Source organism: Barbus barbus (assembly GCF_936440315.1).
Source record: "Barbus barbus genome assembly, chromosome: 16".
Lineage (NCBI taxonomy): Eukaryota > Metazoa > Chordata > Actinopteri > Cypriniformes > Cyprinidae > Barbus > Barbus barbus.
In genome coordinates this window covers 15,266,198-15,284,337 of record NC_136744.1, presented here as the reverse complement: position 1 = coordinate 15,284,337, position 18,140 = coordinate 15,266,198, and the positions used below count along the sequence as shown (strand labels likewise).

The 18,140-nt window shown below is 37.5% G+C and overlaps 1 protein-coding gene across 1 annotated transcript in view; it reads left to right on the top strand.

Moving 5' to 3' along the window:
• Positions 1-18,140, top strand: part of LOC306882619 (DNA primase large subunit-like) — a 74,745-nt gene that overhangs the window by 22,773 nt on the left and 33,832 nt on the right. Inside the window, exon 8 of the mRNA XM_079437365.1 lies at positions 15,706-15,773. Within this exon, the coding sequence (XP_079293491.1) occupies positions 15,706-15,773 (68 nt within the window). The remainder of the gene's footprint in view (positions 1-15,705; positions 15,774-18,140) is intronic.

Sequence of the window (18,140 nt, the reverse complement as noted above, 5' to 3'; positions counted from 1 at the left end):
ATATATATATATATATACATATATACATACACACACACACACACACACACACACACACACATATATATACACATACACATACACACACACACACACATTTATTTGGGATGGGACGGTACACCTACCTCCCGATTCGATACTATCACGATACTTGGGTGCCGATACGATATGTATTGGGATTTTTTTATTGCGATTCGATATTGCTATGTGTTGCGGGTTTTTTTTTTACTGTTGACCATGGGAAAAAGTTGAATGATACACTTATATACAGACTGTCACATTTACAAAAAACACACATCTTCAGCAGTCACTATTGTGATTCGATATTACAATTGATTGTGATTTTTGTTTGCTTATTACAGACTAGACAATGGAAAATAGTTGATTATACCCTGAAAAGAGATTGTATATGAGTCATATTAACAAAAACAATGCATCACATCTTCCTAAACTTTTATTTCAGGAGCAAACACATACACAGTGTATATTTAAAGTACCTTGAACCATGAAACTTTAAAGTACCAAAACCCTGAACTTGCACATGAATATAATAGTCATATGTTCAACAAAATGAGCAGAAAAAATACTTTCTGAAATAAAATGAAGTGCTATGTTACTTTGCGTACAGTTTATATGTATGTATGTGTGTGTGTGTGTGTATATGTATGTGTGTGTAAATATATGTATATGTATATGTGTATACACAGTTGAAGTCAAAACTTTACATACACCTTTCAGACTCTGCAAAATGTTAATTATTTTACCAAAATAAGAGGAATCATACAAAATGCACGTTATTGTTTATTTAGTACAGACCTGAATAAGATATTTCACATAAAAGATGTTTACATATAGTCCACAAGAGAAAATAAGTTGAATTTATAAAAATTACCCCATTCAAATGTTTACATACAATTGATTCTTAATACTGTGTTGTTACCAGAACGATCCAAAGCTGTGGTTTTTTGTTTTTTTTGTTTAGTGATAGTTGTTCATGAGTCCCTTGTTTGTCCTGAACAGTTAAACTGCCTGCTGTTCTTCAGATAAATCCTTCAGGTCCCACAAACTCTTTGGTTTTCCAGCATTTTTGTCTATTTGAACCCTTTCCAACAATGACTGTATGATTTTGAGATCCATCTTTTCACACTGAGGACAACTGAGGGACTCATTTGCAACTATTACAGAAGGTTCAAACGCTCACTGATGCTCCAGAAGGAAAAGCCATGCATTAAGGCCAGAGACTTCAAGTTGTCATTCCTGCTAAGTTGAAGGAAGCAATTTTAAATTATGCACATGACAATCCCCTGAGTGGTCACTTGGGTAAATTTAAAACACTGAGACTTTTAGAGTTTGCGTATTGGCCCTCAATTCGTGCAGATGTATGGCAGCACTGCAAAAAGTGTGAGAAATGTCAACAACATAAGCCATCTAAATTGAAACCTGCAGGTGGTCTACAAAGTGTACCCATAGTCGAGCCTGGTTATATGCTTAGAATGGACATCATGGGACCATTTCCCCGAAGCACCCGACAGAATGAATATCTGCTGGTTATAGTGGACTTCGTCTCAAGAGTTTCGTCTCGACTTCGTAGAAGTGTTTCTCATGAGAGCTGCCAAATCTGGTACCATTGTGCGAATTTTAATAGAAGAGATTTTCACAAGGTGGGGAACTCCAGCTTTTATTGTGTCTGACAGAGGTACACAATTCACCTCCAACCTCCTTGACCAAGTATGTAAGCAATGGCACGTAACACAAAAACTCACCACAGCATACCATCCTCAATCTAACCTCACTGAAAGAGTCAATCGGAACCTAAAGACGATGATTGCTACGTATGTTGATCAGAACCACCGTACCTGGGGATCAGTGGCTTTGAGTTCAGATTTGCTCTAAATACTGCATGGCACGAAAGCATAGGTTATACTCCAGCAGAGATAGCCCTAGGCCGACATCTGAAAGGACCTCTGCAGAGAGCCTTGCAGAATCCTCAAGACCCTGACCAACCAGCCTATAGTACTCTTGAACGCCAGAAAAGGAAAGTCAGTAAAGGAAAATGTAGAGAAGGCTCAGAGTAAACAAAGAAAGTACTGTGACTTTAAAAGAAGAGCTCAGAACTTCAATGAAGGAGATTTAGTTTGGGTTAAAACTCATCCTCTCTCTCGTGCAGATGATGCCTTTATGGCAAAAATTTCCAAAATGGAAGGGCCCAGCTAAGATTTTGAAAAAGCTAGGACCTGTAAACCTATAGGTTGATTATGTTGTCTGATCCAGCTCAGATTCTTACCATACCCAGAATTAAAACAATTTCCATAGGAAAACTTTTTAAGACCAGGGGGAGGGATATGTAACAGTCTAAACGTTACCTGATTTTTGTTTATTTATTTTACTGGCTATTTCTTAAAAAGAGGTATCTGGTTCAAAGGTAATACCACTAGGAGCCGCTTGAGGCTAGTGCGTAGTAGTTACCGGATATAAGCCTGGTCACCGACGAGCAAGTTAGTTCGTTTGGTAGAGGGAAACCTCTTGGTTGAACTAATGCTACCTGCCTTCACATTTTAAGTCCTGGTTTGAGAACTCGTAGAGTTTACGCTCAAACGTAAGTATTGGCTGACTTTGATAATGACTTGTATTTGTATACGTTATGACTGATGTTAGTTATTATTACTTTTCATCTTGTATATCAGCTCATTGATATCACTATTGGTCTATACTTCTCTTGTTGTTTACTTCATTGTGTTCATTATATGAGCACCGTTTGGATTCACTGCATGTCTCCGGGAAGCGGAAGTATGAATCTGAATCTGTCTATCACCACACTGTACTGAGGCTACGGCGCATGGCTTGAATTAGTGCGGCATTGAGGTTAACGAGTCACTGAACGCCATTGACTATCTTGACTTCTCACTTATTGGATTATATCATTGCATCGCTCTCAAATAACCTTGAGGATTTATACTCATCTCATCACCATCATCACTTCAGTTCATCTAATCATTGATAAGTTTCATTTATTATATTGACTCATTTACACAGAGACAAAGACTGCTTGTTTGTTCATATTCTTTATTTTTATTTATGTGCACTTGTGGGAATAAAATAGGAAAAATAATATTTGTGTTTTATCTTTCAGTACCGATCAAATTTCTGTTGAACCCCCTCAGAGTAACATCTTAAAGAATAAAGGAGTTGTTACAACACAAAAGAGGATATTTTGAAGAATGTGGAAAACAGTTGCTGGTCCACATGGACTTTGATTGTAGGGAAAAATCATATGGAAGTCAATGTGGACCAGCAAATGTTTGGTTTTCCACATTCTTCAAAATAGCATTTATGTTCAGCAAAAGAAAGAAACTCACTCAGGTTTAAAACAACTTTTGAGTAAATGTTGGTATAAAAATAAAACACTATGACAGAATTGACTGACAGATGACAGAATTTTGACCTTTTACTATAACTATTCCTTTAATGTTAGCAAAACGTAAAGAGAAAAATCACTCCCTACTCTTGATTGAAAATCTTTAATACAGTTGCTTTAGGAATCAGTCTATCTAGTTTTATATTTGTTCATTCAATTTCTTGAATGCTCCTGCTAAATACGCCTATTGTACCTGAAAATAAAGCACTGTTTGTTTTATCTGTATATTATGTGTATTTGTAATGTGTATCTTGTTTTTATTTTTTAATAAGAAAGATAAAATAATGACAAAGATTTATCATCTTCGCCCACTTTTGCCTAAATATCTGCCTTTTTTTTTTTTTTTTTGAAAGGCTTGAAAGGCTTTGTCTTTATAATAGGGAAATTAGTTTGGCTGTAATGCTCAGACAACTTACAAAATAGTAAAACCAACATGACAAAGAGTCGTGATAAAATCATGAATCGTGATATTTCTAAAAAAATTTGTGATATTTTTTCCATATCGCCCACCCCTACCTTCTTTTGTGCAGAACTACTCCTTCCACCAAGAATTCAGATCTAAAGTTGACAGTTTTACAGGTGAGCCTGTTACTAATTCCAAAATGTCACTTTAGAACTAGTAACAAAGGAACGTTGAGTTGGTTCATTAAAAGCGGTGTATTACGTATAGTAGAGCATCACGAGAGGGATTCACTGAGTGATCGTGAATACCTGCATCTGATACAGCATTCATTCTTCAGAGCAATCTCATATCCATGATAAAACATTAGTATGAATGTCCACTAGGCTCATACTATCCTTTAAAATGTTAAGGGTGATTCCTGATGACAGCATTGCTCTGTGCGTTTGTTGGCTACTTACAAGCGTTTTGAAAAAAAACTTGTTCAAAACTGAGCTTTAGTATTTGTCAATTTTTAAAAACTGTCTCTTGTCGCTGTCTAATGGCAGAACAATGGAACTAAAATCACCATCACGAACACACAATTTATAATACTATTCTAATAATATTCTAATGCTAAATGCTACTATTATTTATATAAAATATTATTTATTGAATAATGATATTTAAATAACAACAACAACAGCCATCATAAAAGTTGCTAGGCAATTCAGTCAAAAGTACAAAGGCAGTTACATAAACATGGTGAGATTTAGCCAAAACTGTTTGCTCTGGAACAAATAATAGATTAATGAGACCAAAGACTGCTCGTTAGATTTACCCAAAGTGAATTATACCTCATGTTTAACCACTAAACATCAGAGCCAGCGGTAAATTCCAGAAGATCTGGCCGAGGTGAGGCGCTATCTCTGTGGGTTTATGAGCACTGAACGGCCGCTGACGTCCTGAAGCTCACATTTCCGAAAACGCTGAAACAAATTTTCAAATAGACGTTATCTTTATTAACAAACCACATATTTGGAGTCTAAACAAGTACGTTCTCGACTACAAATCTCTTAGAAGTACATTCCGTGACACAAAAACAGTATTATTCTTAAATTAAGGTGTATTTGGGCGTCCGCCACTGTGAGAAATACAGCAAGCAGAGTGATACACGAAACAAATGGTGAAGCGGTTGAAGGAGCTCTGTTATCAGAAAGAACTGTTGTATAAGTGTGTATGTACATGTGTATATATATACAGTATATGTATGTATATATATATATATATATATATATATATGTTTATGTGTATGTAGGGCTGGGCGATAATTCGATAACGATAATTATCGTGATATAATTTTCGTCGATAAAACGATATGAAGAGTTCGATAAATGTTGGATATAACGTTTATGCACCAAAAGCGGAACGAAACAGCGTGCCTCATTGGAATCGCGACACACAGACCGTTTATCCGCTCAGATCACAGTTCAAACTGCCGCAGCTTACTAGAGCAGATGTGTTTACTCGGTCACGCGAGCACTAAGCAGCGCTGTGAGATCCATCGTGTGAAGCGCTTGAATTCAGCGATGTACATGAATGACTCGTGATTTAAACTAGTTTATAGCCAAACAGGAGAAACTCTGTGTGCAATAAGACAGTCAGAAGGCTTTTCAATCTACACATCGCCATCATATACATGGATTTACTGTAGTCACACTCACTGCACCAAGGTATTGTGGCAGAAATGTGGGATATTCACATTGAATTGTAATACAGGAGTAATGGTCTGTAATTATAGTGTATGTATTTGTGTACAGAATGTTTTTAGACTAGTTTTTCATACAAATAGGCTACCTAAAAACCATATAGTTATATTTTACCATGGTATGGAGGTGCTATCTATATGTGTGGTTTTAATTGTGTTTATCATGATTTAAATGTATGCTACTATGGGAGACCATATACGGAAGCGTATTGCATTCACTTGAGCAAAAAAAATCTACTGTTTTTCTGAATTAATGACTTAATTATCTCGTAATTCTGAGATAATTAACTCGTTAATTCAGAAAAACAGAGCAAAAACTTTTTTTTTTTATGAAAAATTATCTCGTAATTCTGAGATAATTAAGTCATTAATTCAGAAAAACAGAGTAGATTTTTTTTCCCTCAAGTGAATGCAATACGCTTCCGTAACCATATGCTTAATAAAAAATAAAAATAAAAACTTGGTCAGAATAAATTTAACCATATAAAACTGAGGTTGGTACAATTTTTACAGATATTACTGATTTTAAAAATGAACAATTTACCTCTGCAACCTAACTCAAGCTACTATCAAATGTGCATTTCTAAGAGACAAAAAAGTGATATTATTATTATTGATATTATCAGGCAACCCAAACCTGTTTCTTGATTTGAAACAATGTCACTCATTAGAACATGCAGACACTAAGAAATTAATTTTTCTATTAGATATTTATTTTGTGAAGGAAAATTAGCAAATGGAGCAAAGTTCTGACTTTAAACCTGTAAGAAATAAAGACTTGACATTTATCGTGATAATTATCGATATCGACTGATATGAAAAAAAATTATCATGATAGTGTGTGTGTGTGTGTGTGTATGTATGTGTGTGTAATATATATATATATATATATATATATATATATATATATATATATATATATATATATATATATATATATCTATATCTGATCTTTACGTCAACAAAACCTGCTCTGCTCAGTATATCAGTATGTGCTATACACGCTGCTAATCTTGTTAGATTGGCCTCTTGTGCTCATAATGCAGTGTGGTGGTGACTGTACCTTTCCTCTACTAAAGATCACCAGATTCCTTTCACATAGAGATGGACTAAGCTGTTGGCGCTAACAAGCAAAATCTAGATTGCCTGCCATTCCTCAGAGAGTCCAACAAGCCTCCGTAGGACCTCAATGATGCCAATTAGCCGCATCGTCTTCTCGCCATTTTGCATAGCCTCTAGCAGTGCTCGCAAGGGCTATCTAGGAGTTAAATTATTTCTTGTATGTTTCATCACAGTTGAATCACCATCTGGACCAGTCCGCTCATTAGCTTTTCCTGTCTGGACAATTTCACATGTTTTCTGTTGCCAGCTCTCGAGTCAGTATGACATGTTCAGAGGGGAAGATAAAAAATAAAAATAGCTGTTTTTATTATTCTGCTAGTGAATAACAATTGATTTTGAGGTTTTGATACCAATGTTGATACAACCCATTTTATTAAAATACAGTAAAAATAGTATAACACTGTTTCTTATTTAAAGGGGTGGTTGACTGGGTTTTTTTCTAGGCTTGATTGTGTTTATGGGGTGCAGTCAAACATGTGTTCATGTTTCGTTTTTTTTAAAAACGCATTATTTTTCACATAATTTACCTTTATTCTACACCGCTCTGTCCCTTCTCTGACAAACACCCTGATTATTTCCTGGTTTTATGAAGCCCCGTTGCAAAGCAGCTCTACAGGAAATTAAGTTTCCACAATATATTTATATATCGCAGAAACGTAATATATTTAATTTATGGCAAAATTTGGTAATTCTGTATGTTGTCTGAGCGTTGGCATCCTCTGAGGGGTTGGCATCATCTTTTCTCAGGTGTTCGGTCGTCTCAGATCATTTAAGGGTTGGATCCAGACTAGGGCTGGGCGATATGTCAAAAATATCTTAACGATAATCGGCGTAAAAAATATCACGATATCCGATAATATCGTCTACCCAAGCCCCACCTCCACTCCGCCCCGCCCCAGCCGAGACAACATTGCCGACATGCACCATAAACACACGTTCAGTTTGGTCTTAATTATTGCCACATTAAAGTTTCAGTTTTACTTATTCTTAGTTTGTGTTTAAACTAACAGAAAACATTAGCTTTGCTGTTATGTTGGTGTTGCTAATAATTTCCATTCTGTTCTTATCAAATTTGTGTTTGAAATGAATTTCGTTTTGTGAGGAGATCTGTTGAGGAAAAATAATAGAACCCAATTTTAAGTTCATCATGGTGAAGTTGGACATTCTGGCGGTGATTGTAAGAATGATACATGCATGTTGATGTCATTAATAAATGCCTCATTCATTCATTTAATACACTATATTGCCAAAAGTATTGGGTCACCCCCTTCTAATGAACAGGTTTGACTACTTTAGTAATTTCCATAAGTACAAATCTTAATGTTTAAGCATTTAATGATATTCTAGGGAATTGTGTGCTTCTAATTTTATTGCAACAGTTTGGACAGAACCCTTTTCTATTCTAACATGACAGTGCCTCTGTGTATAAGTCAAGGTTCAAAAAGACATGATTGATTCAGTCAGTGTGGAAGAACTTGACTGGTCTGCATAAAGTCCTAATCTCAGCTGAACACCTCTGGTGTGACTTTAAATGCAGACCTTGAGCCGAAAACTCATCGCCAAACATCAACAGCTTCTAATGTATTAGAGAAGATCGTGCCCATGTTGCTAGTCATTTCGTCTAGTTCATGTGTATTTATGGGTACACAGAGCAGTTGAGATAAATCAGGCAGGTTATTTGTGAATCTCTTTTTGGTGGCTGGAACAATAGTTCTGCCCGGACGATAACACGGAGCCATATAATTAATATCAGTAATACGCAGCATACACGATACAAGGAAATGATCAGTAACATCATCACTTTGAGGTACGATATCTATATCGGTAAGATCAAGTCCATGCGATATAATTAAATCTAGCGTATGATTAAAACGATGAGTGGGCCCGGTGACGTTTTGCTTGACTCCAAAAGAGTTTATTAGGTCAGTAAACGCAAGTCCTAACGCATCATTTGTATTATCAACGTGAATGTTAAAATCTCAGACAATTAGCACTTTATCAACATTAACCAATAGATCTGAGAGGAAATCTGCAAATTCTTTTAGGAAATCTGTATATGTAGCCAGATACACAGTATCTATACACAGTAGCCAGAGCAAGAGACAGGAGAGATTTCTTTTGCATATCTAACAGTGTAACATTAAGCAGAAGTATTTCGAATGAGTTAAACCTCCTGTATCCTGTTTTCTGAGTAACATTGAGAGTATTACTATATATTGTTGCCACACCGCCGCCACGACCAGTCTGACGGGGCTCATGTTTATAACAGTATCTTGGTGGAGTAGACTCATTTAGACCAAAATATTCATTTGGTTTCAGCCAGGTTTCAGTCAGGCAGAGTACATCAAAATTATTATCTGTGATCATTTCATTTACAATAACTGCTTTGGGTGCGAGTGATCTAATGTTTAGGAGCCCAAGCTTTAAAAATTGTTTTTGTTCATTTATTTTGCGTTTTTCTAGTTTAATCTCAATCAGATTTTTTCTAGATACTGCATTAAATTTATATTTTGACCTTGCTATTTGGGGAACAGACACAATCTGTATAGATTGGACAACGCAAGTACTTCTATCATTTAAGTGGGTAGAACAAAAGCCATCATAGCAGTTATTTGAGAATTGGCTCACTAGTCAGATGGAGCGTAGCGTCCTGGAGATGTTGTCCGACAGGAGTTCCGCTCCGACTCTGCTGGGGTGCAGGCCATCAGCACAGAAAAGCCTAGGACGCTCCCAGAAAAGATTCCAATTATTAACAAAGAGCAGTTTCTGTTCTTTACACCATGACAATAACCATTCGTTTGAAGCAAAAAGTCTACTGAACCTTTCGTGTCCTCGTCGAAACGTGGGAAGCGGTCCTGACACGATGATCGTCGTCGCGGGTGATGTGCTGCGTACCGTATTTGTAAGTGCTACTGCTTCTGTTAGCTTTTAATATACAGTTTTAAAAGCTTTGGGCTGATTAAAGCTTTAATACAGCATAGCAACCGCACGCCATGTATAATGCTTCTCATTGCTATGAGAAAATAAGTGTATAATTGGAACAGTTTGCTGGAGCTGATCTGAGAGAGAGAGAGAGAGAGGTGCAGAGCAGGGTGACGCGAGGAACCACTGTTTTAGAACATGATTTTTAAGCTTGTGAATCCATTAGAATTGTTAGAAGACAGAATCGCGATTCACATATGAATAGATTTTTACGTGCACCCCTAGTTTTCTCTTTCTCTTCTCAGCGCAGCATGGCCTCGCCCCCTTTGCTGCGTGTTCCCGAGGGTGGGGTTTATCTGGGTTCGTGATGTAACGGACCTGGGAAGTAACTCGTAGTCCCTTATCAGTCGTTTTTGTAGGCATTAAATCGCCAGAATTTTAAAAGATGATATCTCCATTTGCATTGATCTTTCAGCACCGCAACTTTGCAGATATTGTTTATGCTCAAACAGCAACATAACTAACGTTAAACAAGTGAAATTGCAGTCAACCACCCCTTTAAATTTATAGTTCACCCAAAAATGAAAATCCTGTCATTATTACTCACCCTCATGTCTCTCCATACTCGTAAGAGCTGTGTTCCGAATGTGAACGAAGGACTTAGAGGTTTGGAATGACATGAGGGTGAGTAATTAATGACGTGATGGTATAGCTGAATTCGGCAAAGCTGTTGCTCACAAAATGTTTGTGAAATGTTGTCAGTGTTGAAATAGTTGTGCTGCTTAGTATTTTTAATAATAATTTAAAATAAAACTAAAATGATTGTCATAGGGTTTAATGCATGGTTATTAGTTTTGAAGCATTTAATACAGATGCAGTGTTTTTTGTCCCCCCTAACTCTTGACATTCCTACCTTGAACGAATGTGTCTTTTCAGGTTTGTTCAGACCTTGACATTGGGTAAATGTACTGCAGTATGCATAATACAGATGTGTCTATAGAGTCATTGCTTTGCTCTTTTCTGCTTATCTTTGAAGTGACACCAGCTGAAGTAAATTAATTTTCATATCATGCTTAAAGCTTCAAGTTGGCATGTTTGATCAGTTTCTTTTCTGTCTCAGCAGCCTGTCAGCCGGTGATGTTGTATCGAAACAAATGGAAAGTTAGCAGATATGCTCTGTTTCTGTATGAAAGGACACACTGTACAGTATTTGCTCAGCTGGTGTGTAAGGATGTCCTTGCATTACTTGTTTTGTCCTGATGGGGGAGTTGTCTTTCCAATTCTCCCTTATTTGTCTCAGCAAGCATATTTTATTGCGACATCTGTTCCCTAGTGATGTGTCTTAAGTAACCAACATGATAATCAGTTAAAAAGGAAGTCTCGCCATACTCTCCACAAAGTGTTTAATTTGTACACACTGCGTTTCTGATTTGTTAGTCGAGTAACAGAAAATGAACAAATTAGGTTCTAGTTTTAAGGGGACTGACATGAATTTTATTCTTTGAGATGTTCCGATTTCCATGTAACTATTAAGAATCCCCTTCAAAGATAGAGATGCTGCAATTATCTCTTTGTGGAAAAATTCCTGTGCATGTTTTCTTTTGTCAGTATAGCAACACTCTAACTAATGACATTGGTTTAATACAGACAGAAAGATGCCAAGCATATGTTTAGCTGTGAATAAGTAAAATATTAGTGAATCTTACTGTTTCCTTTGGGACTAAGAATATTCATAAACCACATGTTAGTCATTTACATTCCTTATAGCCTAATCGTGCATGTTATGTGTATGAAAATATTTTGCTTTTAAAAAATAAAATAAAAAATAAAGCTAAATTGCATATTAATTAATTATATGCAATTTAATAATTTAGTGCATATTATCTATTACTAACTAGGGGTGCTCCGATCAGGATTTTTGAGGCCGATCACAGAAAGCAGTATCTGCCGATACGATCACCGATATCGATCTTTTTAAAGGCTTCTTTTTATCATGTAGAATTATTTATAGTGATGATCCAATCAAGATTTGTAGACATTTATTCAGGGCCTGAATTTCATTTTTGAAAATGAATTTCCCTCTTAGGTAACTCTTGTGAGGGGGATTTTTTTTAATTTGAGGGGTGGAGGAGGGCATTTTTTAGACATTTTTCAAATATATATATATTTATCTCACCTAAACGTTTGATCATGCACTGCATTTTTGTTTTGACAATCGTGCAATTGCACAATAGCTTACACACAACACAAGCCTGATTTTATGAGCTGTATACTCCATCTGCAGTGCGTATGCAGTCCATGTGCGGTAGGTAAGCGGTGTGGAAGCAGCACTGACTCTGCTTTCACACAGGAGTCTGCTTCTGATCCATGGCTGTTTACTGCAAACACAACATTCATCCATTATTTTGATTTCAAATCCAAACATTACTTAAAATGCCTTTTCAGCATTGTGATTCGTTTTTTACACAGCACAGTAAAGTAATACAATCTTTCATAGACATGTTAAACGCAATAAATATAAGCAAGCTATTATTTAATGCTTTTTACTTTTGCATTAACTTCTAGATGTATATATTAAGTTGCTCAAGCAAGTGGCAAAATATTTAAACTACTTTTCTTACATTATCACAAACATTCTAAATTCAAACTTACCAGTGACATAAACAGTCAGCTCTACTGCCTTTTTTTCTTTTACTGCCTGCCTATTTCTACTGCATTTAAATCTTTATTACAAGCAATCCTGCGGTTCATAAAGAACTTTTGTGTTGACTGTGAAACACTGTAGACTTTAATTATATGCATTTAGGGTCTAATTACTGCATTTTCGTGTCAATCCATGTTCATATTTACCGCAAACAATGTGCTGTCACTTTAATTCAGCAACCGTGTGCAATATGAACGCTCTAATCTGTTAACATGAGTGTGGAAAAAATACGCATCTCATACGCAATGCAAACGGTGTGTGTGGGTTTGGGTAAACGGTGTGAACCTGGCGTTATGTGTGTGCATGAGCGCACGGTCTCCAGGAGAGCGTGCGAGCGCTGAATGGTTTAAACACTAGCAAAAATGAAAAAGAAATGCAATTTAGAAACTTTAGTGATTATGCGACACTGCCTCGATTGTGCAAGTGACAATTCCTGTCAACTGTGCAGAGTGCAGCTCGATTATAGTGCAGATGCAATGTTATTTGAAGCCATTTGCGAGAGTGCACGCACAGGGATTTTCTCACGCTGTTTATGAAATTATGTCTCACAGAAATTTTTCAAATTACTTTATTTAATGAAAAAAATATGAACCTTGTACCTCACCTTCAGCATTATAATTATTTCACCCGCGCCGGACAGAGACCTAGACTGTGCCGCTGCATGTCCTGTCAATCCTCTTATGGCAGGCACGTCATCAGCTTGAGATCGTTTTTTTGAGATCAAACATCCCAACATGATTATCGGCTGATAGTGATCGGTAGCCGATCAATCGGAGTTATTTATACTTTAAATAGCATTTAAATAAGAACTACTTAAAAGCTAAACTCCAGTGTTACTTTTTAATAAGGATGTGCTGTGGAAATTCAGTTTCATGATTTCAATAGAAATTATTATCAGCTACTGATTTTTGTTAGTTGAAAAGGCAGATATTTGTGTATGTCATTATTGCAGATGCAGATATTTTTACAGGATGTACAAAGTGGGATCCATGAAAAATCTCTTCAAGTTTAATTCAGTTGCTATAGCGAAAAGTCTTTATGATGGTGATCATGTGGCAATGTAATCCGCAGTGCCATATGTTCGGGAACACTGTGAAGAGAAGATGTTTAGCTTAAATGAACTTTAAGGTACATTGTTGGTTGCACTGCATATGTTATAGCAGCATGTAAAAGTTTTAATGTACTTGCCTGTCCTGAGTTGCAGGAGTGAAGTGACGAGTGCAACCTTGTGAAAATCACATCAGGCTCCAATCTAGCGTCCTTTCAGTGTCTTATATACCTGACAGGCTCAACTGAAAGTGATTGTCATGCTCAGGAATGGACAGAAGTGACCTGGCTCAGGGCCACCGCCACCATGTTCCTCATCTCTCTGTTGGCTCTCCACAGCTCTGCACACTGACCCTCAGCAGGCCGGCCATCTATGCCACTTTCCTGCTTCTGACTTCTATTTCCTGCCAATTATCTGGATCACCAACATGGCTGTTGTGGCGTAATGACTGCCTCGTTTTCTCTGCGTTAGTGAGCCGTCGTGGCTCTTGTGTATTGCTGTAATGGCTTCTCATGGCAATGGAGGACAAATAGGAGACATTACTGGGAGCTCATTAAATGAGCATGAAATTGAAAGCTGCTTCCCATCTGACATAGACTTTGTGCTGAGCTTTTATCTCCGATGACATGTAGTTGGGTTTCACTTGATAATACAAAAGGATAAAATGATTCCTCAAAGTCTCCTTTATGAAGTTTGTTTGTTCACTCTGATTTTCAGAAGTGTCACAATTGCTCAGAAATAGACAAATACAAAGTTAATCAAGTACTTTCCTGGATGTTTCATAATATTATTACCAATGCTGGAATTCTACAAAAATATAAAGTCACCCATTACGATATTAAAGTCTCGAAAGGATGATAGTGGAACATGGTCTGGCTTGGCTATGTCTTATAGTCTGTTAATTTGGAATATTTGTTTTTTTTTTTTTTTTTTTGGCTGAAGGGTGTTCTCTGAGCAAGAAGTTCAGGGCCCCACCAAAAAATGTTTATACATGATTTTTGGGCACATTTTGTGCCAGAAAAAAACTAAATCTTATATTTATTATTTAATATTATTGTATTTGTGCTAGTGATTTTTATACATCTGTAATTCTTTGAAAACTATCAATACAGTCTTGTTGAGCAGTAATGGTATATGACCAAAGCATTATTGATAGTTTTCATTCATTTTTTTCAGTAATTTTCTACCTATTCTTACTGAAGCTTTTTAATTTTCACAAAGTATTCTTGAAATTTTGATTTCAGTCTCCAGTCTGGTCCTCCAACAGAGATAATCAGCCCAAAAATAATTCATGTGGTTAAACAAGTACATTAAAATAATATAAAAAACACAAACATGTTTTGCAATACTAGAACTTTTTTTTTTTGCAGTGCTTGAGGTAATTACCAGAGATAGATAGTTAGATGGAGGATAGATAGATAGATAGATAGATAGATAGATAGATAGATAGATAGATAGATAGATAGATAGATAGATAGATAGATAGATAGATAGATAGATAGATAGATAGATAGATAGATAGAGGGATAGAGGGATAGATAGATGGATGGAGGGATGGATGGATGGATGGATAGATAGATAAAAGGAAAAATTTAAAATAGTCAAACAACCTCCATTGGCCCACTTGAGATGGATTGACCCACATGAGTATTCTTGGTGACTAAGTCTTGGTGCTCTTATTTTTATTTGAGAAATGTTTCTTAAATTTTTTTTTGTTTTTGCACTGCTGAGCTTTTATCCTTTTATCCTTTTTATTCCTCTAAATCTCGTCATTGATAATTGATACATATGTTTTAGTAAAACATAGTTGTGTAGTTGGACGGTGGATGATCTAGTTTTAAAGGTTGTGTCAGTGGTCATTGGACTGGAAAGTTTGCTGCCTACGCTGCAGTTTGTCAGCGTCTCGAAAGCTTGATCATCCTCAGACCTCCGCGTCTCTTCATCATTGTCTCCGTTTTGCTTCAGTTAACAGATATCCTGCCACTTTAGCACCAGCATTGATTTATGATCTTGTGTTGAAGATATTTAAAAACATTATTTACTGAAAAAACTGAAATGTGTTTTGACACCATTTCAACTACTAAACACTTTTTTTTTGTGTGTGTGTGTGTGTTTATCATTTGGTTTGGAAATAATGTTTATATTATGTATCTTTTGGCCATCTAATAGACTTTTAGCTGATTGGTACCTTTTATTACCCCAGGAAAATTATTCATTATGCTGTTCGGATAAATTCACAGTGCATGCTCTAGTTAATGACCTTTTGAATTTATCTTTACTGCACCACTGTAAGAATTACTTTAACCTCTGACCCTTAACATATTTTAAAAAACATTTTTCCTTCTAGATGACTGCACGATCCCTGCCAGCGATACAGTCTGATGAACGACTCCAGCCACTTTTGAGCCACCTCAGGTAATTGATGCCATTGGAAAATGTTAATCTCTTGTGACGTAAAACTATATTCTACGTTCTTTATTATTGCATTGTGATTACAGCAGCTTTACAAAAGACAGGTATTTTATTCAGGCATATCCACATGGGACTTTTCTTTTTTGTTTCTTAAAAAATAGTCGGAAAAACATTCATACAATAATCCTTAGTTTGCCATTTTCTTGGCCTACTGAGGGCAGATCAAACGGTCCACTCGAGGCCACCTAAAGTGACTCCGACTGCTTTCCTTTATCTCTCGCACTCGCTTTCATTCAGTCTCTTTCATTAATGCTCTGGGCACAGTCCCATTAGGATGCGCCAAGGGTCCTCCACGTGTGAACCTGGTCTGGCATTTTGGCTGCAGCTCAGCGGGGATACCAGTGTAGATTAAAGCTGGGCCTCTCAGTCATTGGCCACGCCGTATGCATGGACGACCGTGTCCCTCCACTTGCTCGCAGTGAAGGGGAACAATGGCAGCATTCCCAGCAGTCAATTCATTTGCTTTTTGATGGACTCTGAATGAGAGCATTTTAATTGGATGTGTCTTTAGAGGCGACTGTTGTGGCTGCAGAGGATTGGTTAGTAGACTCTTTAACATTTTGTCAGCACTGGGCAAGCCAGATAAGAGGGTTTGAAGGGAACAGTGAAAGAGTGTAGAGGAATGGGAGAACAGGGCCTGGAAATGCTTAATTATTCACACGGCCTCAGCCGATGTGGCACTGTTTGGTGGGACCAGACCAAAAGGAATCTGCTGCTTTGCACAGGTCCCGTTTTTGTATGAGCTTCTTATGAAAATGTTTTGTAGTATTTGCCGTCATCATGATCTCACCACTTCTGTTACTGGATGTCAGTGGGTTCAGTAGAACAGTCTTTGTATTTGTAGAACAAATACACACTGGAAAAATCTCAAATGAAGCGCTTATGTACAGGATATTTAAAACATACAAAAATAGATTGGCTAGACGGCAAATAACCTAATTCTCCATTGGTTGTACCAATGATTCGCTCAGCAGTCCGGACTACCCTCCGTAGTCTTCTGAGGTCAGATTTGGTAGCTGAGCTGTCGTTACAGTGCTGTCCATGATGGTGAGTGGGGGGAGTGCAGGGGGGTTTCTCCTGAAGTCCACGATCATCTCCACTGTTTTGAGCGCGTTAAGCTCCAGGTTGTTGAGACTGCACCAGACAGCCAGCTCTTTAATCTCCAGTCTGTAAGCAAACTTGTCACCGTCCTGAATGAGGCCGATAAGTGTGGTGTCGTCTGCAAACTTTAGGAGCTTGACAGAGGGGTCTTTAGATGTACAGTCATTGGTGTAGAGGGAGAAGAGCAGTGGGGAGAGAACGCAGCCCTAAGGAGCTCCAGTGTTGATTATGCGGTTGCTGGATGAGAATTTTCCCAGCCTCACTAGCTGCTGCTTGTCTGTCAGGAAGTTGGTGATCCACTGACAGACGTAGGTGGGTTCGGAGAGCTGAGTTAGTTTGGGCAGGAGGAGGTTTGGGATGTTAGTGTTAAAAGCCAAGCTGAAGTCCACAAATAGGATCCTCACGTAAGTCCCTGGTCTGTCTAGATGTTGCAGAACATAATGCAGTCCCATATGCATCATCCACAGACCCAGGATCCAGCAAGGGTCCAGTAATGTCCTTCAGGTGGGCCAGCACCAGTTTTTCAAATTACTTCATGACCACAGATGTTAGAGCCACAGGCCTGTAGTTATTTAGTCCTGTATTTTTGGGTTTCTTTGGGATGGGGATGATGGTGGAGTGTTTGAAGCATGAAGGGTCTTCGCACCCCTCCAGTGACCTGTTGAAGATCTGTGTGAAGATGGGGGTCAGCTGGTCAGCACAGGATTTCAGACAGGCTGGTGTAACACAATCTGGGCCTGGTGCTTTCTTTCTCTTCTGCTTCCGGAAGACCTGGCGCACATTATCTTCACTGATCTGAAATGGAGGCTGACAATTTTTCGGGAATCCCGCGGGTCACGTAATTCTGCAAAGAGCAGCGTACTTGATAATGTCAGTCAGCTTGCCTTGTCTACTGCAATTTTCTTCACTGTATTTACAATAAGACAAAATCACTACGAATCACGTGATTGGGACAGGACAGGAAAAAATGTCAGCGGGAGTGGGTGGGACCTGGAATAGTAATGATACCCAACTTTATACACAAATATACCTTCTGTATAAATAAACTATAAACTGTATATTTTAATTCTGAACTCAATTCTAGTTGCCCTGTCTCTTTATGCTCTGTTTTGATTTCAATTTCGGCCTCCAACCTTTATGAAAATACAGTAATCGAGATTAAATGATTATTGCGCCCCATTCCGCCCCCTTTCAAGCACTGCGCTTTTG